At 43.0% G+C, this 9,479-nt stretch overlaps 1 protein-coding gene across 1 annotated transcript; it reads right to left on the bottom strand.

The window, feature by feature from the left end:
• Positions 1-1,532: 1,532 nt before the first annotated feature.
• Positions 1,533-8,952, bottom strand: LOC129395233 (uncharacterized). Its single transcript, XM_055106210.1, has 5 exons — positions 8,888-8,952; positions 4,662-4,753; positions 4,412-4,574; positions 4,235-4,292; positions 1,533-4,039 (listed from the first exon to the last, which is right to left on the bottom strand). Exons 1-5 carry the CDS (start codon positions 8,950-8,952, stop codon positions 3,722-3,724), a joined length of 696 nt encoding a protein of 231 aa, XP_054962185.1. The 3' UTR covers positions 1,533-3,721.
• Positions 8,953-9,479: the final 527 nt, after the last annotated feature.

Raw genomic sequence — 9,479 nt, 5'->3', positions numbered from 1 at the left:
TTCATTTGTGTTGTTGGTTGTAATGCAGTTTTATAAAAATTAATGCTTTAAACACCTATATACATATAAAATACACAGTCATACAGTCATGCATCACTTAATGACAGGGATATGTTCAGAGAAATGTGTCATTAGGTGATTTAGTTTTTCTGTGAACATCATAGAGTGTACTTACACAACCCTGGATGGTATATCCTACTACACACCTAAGCTCTATGGTATAAACTATTACTCCTAGGCTACAAACCTGTACAGCATATCATCATATTGAATACTGTAGGTAACTGTAACAAAGTTGTAAGTATTTGTGTAGCTAAACATAGAAAAGGCAGAGTAAAAATGTGGTATAAAAGCTAAAAAATAGTATGCCTATATAAAAGAAAGGGGGAATTTGAAATGTTACATGGGAGTTGCAATTGAAGAAACAGTGGCCAAGAAAGGCTGCACTGGCTTGAGGGTCATATAACTAATGTAGTCACATTAAAATATTAATATACATATATCCTATGACCCAACAATGCTGCTCTTGAGTATATTATCCAGGAAAATCCTCACATAAGACCATGGGGAGACATGTGTGAGGATGTTCATGAGAGTGCTATTTGTGGTGGCCGAAGGTAGCAGAATCCCAGTGGGGAGCACTTGACTGAGCCAGTGGATAGGTAAAATGTGGTAGAGGCATGCCATGAAATATTATGCAATGCTTATAAGTAACAGATTAAGTGTATGCACAGCAACATGGATTGATGTAGAAACATGATGTTGAATGAAAAAACTAACAAATGGGGGTTGGGGGGTGGAGGTGCGGGGCCAAGATGGCCAACTAGAAGAAGCAGCGATTGTAGGCTCCCATTGAAAAGAACCGAAACAGTGTGCAAATTCCCCACTGGCAACCTAGGTATCCAGGTTCTGTCATCAGGCCTGACTAGGTGGCTCGTGTGACCCACAGAGAGGAAAGAAGACCAGTGTGGTGTGGCAGCCCACCTGAGAGCCACACGGGGCAGGGGAGCCCCCAGTCCCCAGCCAAGGGAGGCGGTGAGACAGCGTGCTACCCAGTCTGGGAAACCGTGCTTTTTCCACAGAACTGTGCAACCCACAGATCAGAAGATCCCACTCGTGAGCGCATGCCACCAGGGCCTAGGGTCCCAACCATGGAGCTGCGCAGATTCTCAACAGCCACTCAGCTACAATCTGCCTAAGCCTGCTGAGTTCCTGGGGGGAGGGGCAGCATCACCACAGCTGTGGCTGCCTGCTGTCTAAACCATCTGAGCTCCTTGGGGGAGGGTTGGCAGCCAATGCTGGGACTGCTAGCTGCCTAACACACTAAGCTTCCAGGGCAGGGGAAGGGTGGCAGCCATCTCTATAGCTCCAGGCCGTGCTTTTCCCCTGCAAAAGCCAAGGAGGCTGGACTGCTTGGTCCCAAGAGATATTCCCTGCAGCCCAACACACTGGCTGTGGCAGATTGCCACCAGAATGCTTCCTCAGGCCTGACCCTGACTCATCCTTCCTCACTGGGTGGGGCCTCCCTGCAGGAACTCCAACAACTCCAGCTAGGGGCTTAGGGACAGAACTCTGATCTCCCTGGGCCTGAGACCCTAGGGGGAGAGGATGGCCGTAGTCTCCATGGACCAGCAGACTTAGTCTTTCCTCCTGCTAGTTCTGAGGAATCTGGGCAGCCCAGACTAGTGGGTTTCCCCCTAACATGGCACACCCCCTGCACCATGAGATAGTCAAAGTGCTTAATTAAATGGGTCCTGCACCCAGTGCCATTCAATTGGGGGAGATCCTTCAACAGGAGCTGTCAGACACCCTATACAGTGGTGTTCCTACTGGCATCAGGTCGGTGCCCCTCAAGGTCAGAGATCCCGGAGGAAGAAGGCACCCATCTTTGCTGTTCTCCAGCCTCCTCAAATGACATCTTCAGGCATGACAGCGAACCAGATGAAGAAGGCCTGAAGTGAGCCCCCAGCAAACTGCAGCAGCCCTACAGAAGAGGGACCTGACCATTTAAAGAAAAACGAACAAACAAACAAGCAGAAAGCAACAACAGCATAAACAAAAAAAGTCCACACAAAAATCCCAACCAAGGGTCAACAGCCTCAAAGATCAAAACTAGACAAACTCATGAAGATGAGAAAGAATAAACGAAAAAATGCTGAAAACCCAAAAGACCAGAGTGCCTCTTCTCCAAATAATCACGCAGAACTGGATGGAGGGTGAGATGGATGAATTGAAAGAAGTAGGCTTCAGAAGGTGTGTAATAACAAACTCCACTGAGCTAAAGGAGCATGTTCTAATCCAATGCAAAGAAGCTCAGAACCTTGATAAAAGGTTATAGGAGCTGCTAACTAGATTAACCAGTTTAGAGGGAAACATAAATGGCTTGATGGAGCTGAAAAACACAGCATGAGAACTTCGTGAAGCATACACAAATATCAATAGCCAAACTGACCGAGCGGAAGAAAATTGGAGTTTCAAGACCATCTTGCTAAAATAAGGCATTCAGACAAGATTAGAGAAAAAAAGAATGAAAAGGAATGAACTAAAACTCTGAGAAATATGGGACAGTGTAAAAACACCAAACTTATGATTGATTGGAGTACCTGAAAGAGACAGGGAGAATGGAACCAAGTTGGAAATCACACTTCAGGATATTATCCAGGAGAACTTCCCCAACCTAGCAAGACAGACCAACATTCAAATTCAAGAAATACAGAGAACACCACTAAGATACTCCGTGAGAAGATCAACCCAAAGAAACATAATTATCAGATTCTCCAAGTTGAAATGAAGGAAAAAATGTTAAGGGCAGCCAGAGAGAAAGGCCAAGTCATTTACAAAGGGAATCCCATCAGACTAACAGTGGACCTCTCATCAAAAACCCTACAAGCCAGAAGAGAGTGGGGGCCAATATTCAACATTCTTAAAGAAAAGAATTTTCAACCTGGAATTTCATAACCAGCCAAACTAAGCTTCATAAATGAAGGAGAAATAAAATCCTTTACAGACAAGCAAATGCTGAGGGATTTTGTCACCACCAGGCCTACCTGGCAAGAGCTCCTGAAGGAATCACTAAATATGGAAAGGAAAACCTGGTACCAGCCACTGCAAAAACACACCAAAATATAAAGACCAATGACACTATGAAGAAACTGCATCAACTAGTGTGCAAAATAACCAGCTAGCATCAGGATGATGGGATCAAATTCCACATAACATGAACCTTAAATGTAAATGGGCTAAATGTCCCAATTAAAGGACACAGACTGGCAAATTGGATAAAGAGTGAAGACCCATTGGTGTGCTGTATTCAGGAGTCCCATCTCATGTGCAAAGAAACACATAGGCTCAAAATAAAGGGATGGAGAAAAAAATTTACCAAGCAAATGGAAAGTGAAAAAAAATGCAGAGGTTGCAATCCTAGTCTCTGATAAAACAGAGTTTAAACCAATAAAGATTAAAAAAAGACAAAGAAGGGCATTACATAATGCTAAAGATATCAATTCAACAAGAAGAGCTAACTATCATAAATATATATGCACCCAATATAGGAGCACCCAGATTCATAAAAACAAGTTCTTAGAGACCTACAGAGAGACTTAGACTCCCACACAATAATAGTGGGGACTGTAACACCCTACTCTCAATATTAGACGGATCAATGAGATGGAAAATTAACAAGGATATTCAGGACTTGAACTCAGCTCTGGGCCAAGGGGACCTAATAGACATCTACAGAACTCTCCACCCCAAATCGAAGAGAGGAGTGCCTCTGCCCAGCCGCCCCACCATCTGGGATGTGAGGGAGTGCCTCTGCCCTTCCCCTCCCCCGCACACTGTCTGGGAAGTGAGAAGCACCTCTGCCCAGCCGCCCCACCATCTGGGAAGTGAGGAGCGTTTCTGCCCAGCTGCAGCCCCATCTGGGAAGTGAGGAGTGCCTCTGCCAGGCTGCCACCCCATCTAGGAAGTGAGGTGCCCCTCTGCCTGGCGGCCACCCCATCTGCAATGTGAGGAGGGCCTCTGCCCGCCGCTGCCCCATCTGGGATGTGAGGAGCGTCTCTGCCCAGCTGCCCACCGTCCAGGAAGTGAGAAGTGCCTCTGCCCAGCTGCCCAGTGTCTGGGAAGTGAGGAGCGCCTCTGCCCGGCCACTGCCCCATCTAGCAAGTGAAGAGCATCTCTGCCCGGCCACCACCCCATCTGGGAAGTGAGGAGTGCCTCTGCCCCGCCACCCAACTGACTGTGAAGTGAGTAGTGTCTCTGCCCAGCCACCTCTTCTGGGAAGTGAGGAGCACCTCTGCCCAGCCGCCCAGCTGACTGGGGAGTGAGGAGTGCCTGTGCCAGCCCGCCACACCCTCTGGGAATTGAAGAGCGCCTCTGCCCGGCTGCCAACCATCTGGGAAGTGAGGAGTGCCTCTGCCCGGCTGCCCCACCATCTGGGAATTGAGGAGTGCCTCTTCCCGGCCGCCAACCATCTGGGAAGTGAGGAGCGCCTCTGCCTGGATGCCCCGTCTGGGAAGTGAGGAGCGCCTCTGCCCGGCCACCCCACCATCTGGGATGTGAGGAACTCTGCTGCCCTGCTGCCCAGCTTCCCACTGTCTGGGAAGTGAGGAGCACCTCTGCCCGGCTTCCACCCTGTCTGGGAATTGAGGAGCATCTCTGACCGGCCGCCACCCCATCTGGGAAGTGAGGAGCGCCTCTGCCCAGCTGCCCACTGTCTGGGAAGTGAGGAGCGCCTCTGTGCAACCTGCCCTGCCTGGGAAGTGAGGAGTGCCTCTGCCCAGCTGCTTCACAATCTGGGATGTGAGGAGCGCCTCTGCCCAGCCGCTGTGCAACCTTCCAAGTGTGAAGTGACAGCCTTGTGTGTGATCTTTTGTCTTCCCCAAGTTTGCATTTTTGATATTAAAGTTTACTTTTTAATAAAAATAAAAAGAACTCTCCACCCCAAATCAACAGAATATACATTCTTCTCAGTGCCACATAGCCCTTATTGTAAAATTGACCACATAAATGGAAGTAAAACACCCCTCAGCAAATGCAAAAGAACTGAAATCAACAAACAGTCTCTCAGACCATAGTGCAATCAAATTAGAACTCAGGATTAAGAAATTCACTCAAAACCACACAACTACATGGAAATTGAACAACCCATTCCTGAATGACTCTTGGGTAAATAACAAAATTAAGGCAGAAATCAAGAAGTTCTTTGAAACCAATGAGAACAAAGAGACAATGTACCAGAATCTCTTGGACACAGCTAAAGCAGTGTTAAGAGGGAAATTTATAGCACTAAATGTCCATATCAGAAAGCTAGAAAGATCTTAAATCAACACGCTAATATCACAATTAAAAGAGCTAGAAAAGCAAGAGCAAACAAACGCAAAAGCTAGCAGAAAAGAAGAAATAACTAAGGTCAGTGCAGAACTGAAGGAGATAATGAAATGAAAAACCCTTCAAAAAATCAGTGAATCCAGTAGCTAGTTTCTTGAAAACACTAACAAAATAGACCGCTAACTAGACTAATAAGAGAGAAGAATCAAATAGACACAATAAAAAATGATAAAGGGGAGATCACCACTGACCCCACAGAAATACAAACTACTATCAGAGAACACTATGAACACCTCTATGCAAATAAACTAGAAAATCTAGAAGAAATGGATAAATTTCTGGACACATACACCCTCCCAAGACTAAACCAGAAAGAAGTTCAGTCCCTGAATAGACCAATAAGAAGTTATAAAATTGAGGCATTAATTAATAGCGTACCAACCAAAAAAAGCCAAGGACCAGACAGATTCACAGCCGAATTCTACCAGAAGTACAAAGAGGAGCTGGTACCATTCCTTCTGAAACTATTTCAGACAACTGAAAATAAGAGACTCCTCCCTAACTCATTTTATAAAGCCTGCAACATCTTGATACCAAAACTGGGAGGTGACAAAACAAAAAAGGAAAACTTCAGGATAATATCCCTGATGAACATTGATGCAAAAATCCTCAATAAAATACTGGCAAAGCGAATCCAGCAGCACATCAAAAAGCTTATCCACCACGATTAAGTTGGTTCCATCCCTGAGATACAAGGCTGGTTCAACATATGCAAATCAATAAATGTAATCCATCACTTAAACAGAACCACTGACAAAAACACATGCTTATCTCAATAAATGCAGAAAAAGCCTTCAATAAAACTCAACATCCCTTCATGTTAAAAACTCTCAATAAACTAGGTATTGATGGAACATATCTCAAAATAACAGAGCTATTTATGACACAACATAGACAATATCATATTGAATGGGCAAAAGCTGGAAGCTTTCCCTTTGAAAACCAGTGCATGACAAGGATACCCTCTCTTATCACTACTATTCGACATAATATTGGAAGTTCTGGCCAGGGCAGCCAGGAAAGAGAAAGATATAAAGGGTATTCAGATAGGAAAAGAGAAAGTCAAATCATCTCTGATTGCAGACAACATGATTCTATATTTACAAAACCCCATTTTCTCAGTCCCCAAATTTCTTAAGCTGATAAACAACTTCAGTAAAGTCTCAGGATACAAAATCAACATGCAGAAATCTCAAGCATTCCTGTACACCAAAAATAGACAAGCAGAGTGCCAAATCATGAATGAACTCCCTTTCACAATTGCTATGAAGAGAATACAATACCTAGGAATACAGCTAACAAGACATATGAAGGACCTCTTCAAGGAGAACTACAAACCACTGCTCAAGGAAATAAGAGAGGATACAAAGAAATGGAAAAACATTCCATAACCGTGGATAGGAAGAATCAATATTGTGAAAATGGCCATACTGCCCAAAGTAATTTATAGATTCAGTGGTATTCCTATCAAACTACCATGGACATTCATCACAGAATTAGAAAAAAATACTTTAAATTTCATATGAATCAAAAAAGAGCCCATATAGCTAAGACAATCCTAAGCAAAAAGAACAAAGCTGGAGGTATCACGCTACCTGACTTCAAACTATACTACCAGGCTACAGTAACTAAAACAGCATGGTACTGGTACCAAAACAGACATACAGACCAATGGAACAGAACAGAGACCTCAGAAATAACACCACACATGTAGAACCATCTGATCTTTGACAAACCTGACAAAATCAAGCAAAAGGGAAAGGATCTCCTATTCAGTAAACAATGCTGGGAAAACTGGCTAGTCATATGCAGAAAACTGAAACTGGACTCCTTCCTTATGCCTTATACAAAAATTAACTCAAGATGGATTAAATACTTATATGTAAAATGCAAAACCATAAAAACTCTGGAAGAAAACCTAGGCAATACCATCAGGTCATAGGCATGGGCAAAGACTTCATGATGAAATCGCCAAAAGCAACTGCAACAAAAGGTAAAATAGACAAATGAGATCTAATTAAACTAAAGAACTTCTGCACAGCATAAGAAACTATCATCAGAGTGAACAGGTAATCTACAGAGTGGAGAAAATGTTTTCAATCTACCTGTCTGACAAAGGTCTAATATCCAGAATCTACAAGGAGCTTAAACAAATTTACAAAACAAAAAGCAAACAACCCCATCAAAAAGTGGGCAAAGGACATGAACAGACATGTCTCAAAAGAAGACATTTATATTGCCAAAAAACATATGAAAAAAGCTCAATATCACTGATCGTTAGAGAAATGCAAATCAAAACCACAATGAGATACCATCTCACGCCAGGCAGAATGGCAATTATTAAAAATTCAAGAAACAACAGATGCTGCCGAGGCTGTGGAGAAGTAGAAACGCTTCTACACTGCTGGTGGGAATATAAACTAGTTCAATCATTGTTGAAGACAGTGTGGTGATTTCTCAAGGGTCTAGAACCAGAAATAGCATTTGACCCAGCAATCCCACTAATGGGTATATACCCAAAGGAATATAAATCATTCTACTATAAAGATACATGCTCACATATGTTTTTGGCAGCACTATTTACAATAGCAAAGACATGGAACCAACCCAAATGCCTATTAATGATAGACTGGATAAAGAATATGTGGTATGTATACACCATTGAATACTACACACCCATAAAAAGGAATGAGATCATGTCCTTTGCAGGGGACATGGGTGAAACTGGAAGCCATCATCCTCAGCAAAATAACACAGGAAAAGAAAACTAAACACTGCATGTTCTCACTCATAAGTGGGAGTTGAACAATGAGAACACATGGACACAGGGAGGGGAACAACACACACCAGGGCCTGTTGGTGGGGGGAGGGAAGGGAGAGCATCTGGACAAATAGCTAATGCCTGCAGGGCTAAAAACCTAAATGAAAGGTTGATAGGTGCAGCAAACCACCATGACATGCGTATACCTATGTAACAAACCTGTACATTTTGCACATGTATCCCAGAACTTAAAGTTACCTAAAAATTTTTTAAAAAGGAAAAAAACTGAGAAACAGAAAGAGCAATATAAGGTCGTACTACTTATATAGATTAAGAAGATATGCACACAAAACAACAATACACAGTTTGAAAGAACATAATCTAACACAAAAACTACATGTTAAATATTAATATCTTAGGAAGGTTGTGAGAGTAGGAAGGAGGGGAATGGGAGCGGGTTATGGGATTAAAAAATAAGATACAGTGAACATAATTCATATAAATATATGGATTTGGTGTTAGAGGATCAGATTCCTACAACCCAAGGGTCAATTTTCTCTAACACTATGCAACAGTGCAGCTTTATTGAATTCACTTGATTCATCTGGGCTTCAGTTTCCTCATCTATGAAGTGGGAACAATATTTCCAGTATTGATTACCTGTTAGGGTTGTTGCAAGGCTCTAGTGTGCTAATGGGTGTGAAGGGGTTTAGACAAGTTTAAAGTTAAAACAATTACCTAATATAAGCAACAATTTGTGTCGCACAGAGTGGACATTTGTTGTTTGCCTTTCCATCACTCATTTCTACTTTCTTCCTTCCCAAAAATCCTGATTCCCATTTGGGGATACATGTAGTTTTGAAGCAGTTGACCAATGGATTTATGGAACACAAACTAGTATAAGCCAGACACTCGTTTCATCCCCTGGACATAGTGTTTGGTTGGGGGTGGCCATATAACCCAAAATGTTGAAATCAGACTGAATCTTAATACTTTGGCTTGGGAATACTGGGGGGAAATGCTTTTCTTTGACACGAATGGGGTAGTGTGTACCCCTGGAAGTAGCAGCCATGTCCCTCTTTTAGACCAAGAAGAGAGAGTGGACCTGAGAATGGAGTCCTGATTGAGGATGTCGAGCTGAGAAATAGAGAAAGAGAGCAAGAGACTGAATGAGCAGCATAAGGCTCACCCAAGGCTAGATTTTCAGTTTTCGCCAAACTATACAGTTACATTGTTCGGTAAGTTCCTCTTATGTTTGGTTAATACTACTTGGGCAGGTTTTCAGTGAATTGCAAACAAAGAATTCTATCGTAGAGAAAGTATTGTTATA

The sequence above is a fragment of the Pan paniscus genome, chromosome X (genome assembly GCF_029289425.2).
Source record: "Pan paniscus chromosome X, NHGRI_mPanPan1-v2.0_pri, whole genome shotgun sequence".
In the NCBI taxonomy this organism is placed as follows: domain Eukaryota; kingdom Metazoa; phylum Chordata; class Mammalia; order Primates; family Hominidae; genus Pan; species Pan paniscus.
The sequence above is the reverse complement of the archived record's forward strand: the minus strand, read 5'-3'. Positions and strand labels throughout refer to the sequence as shown.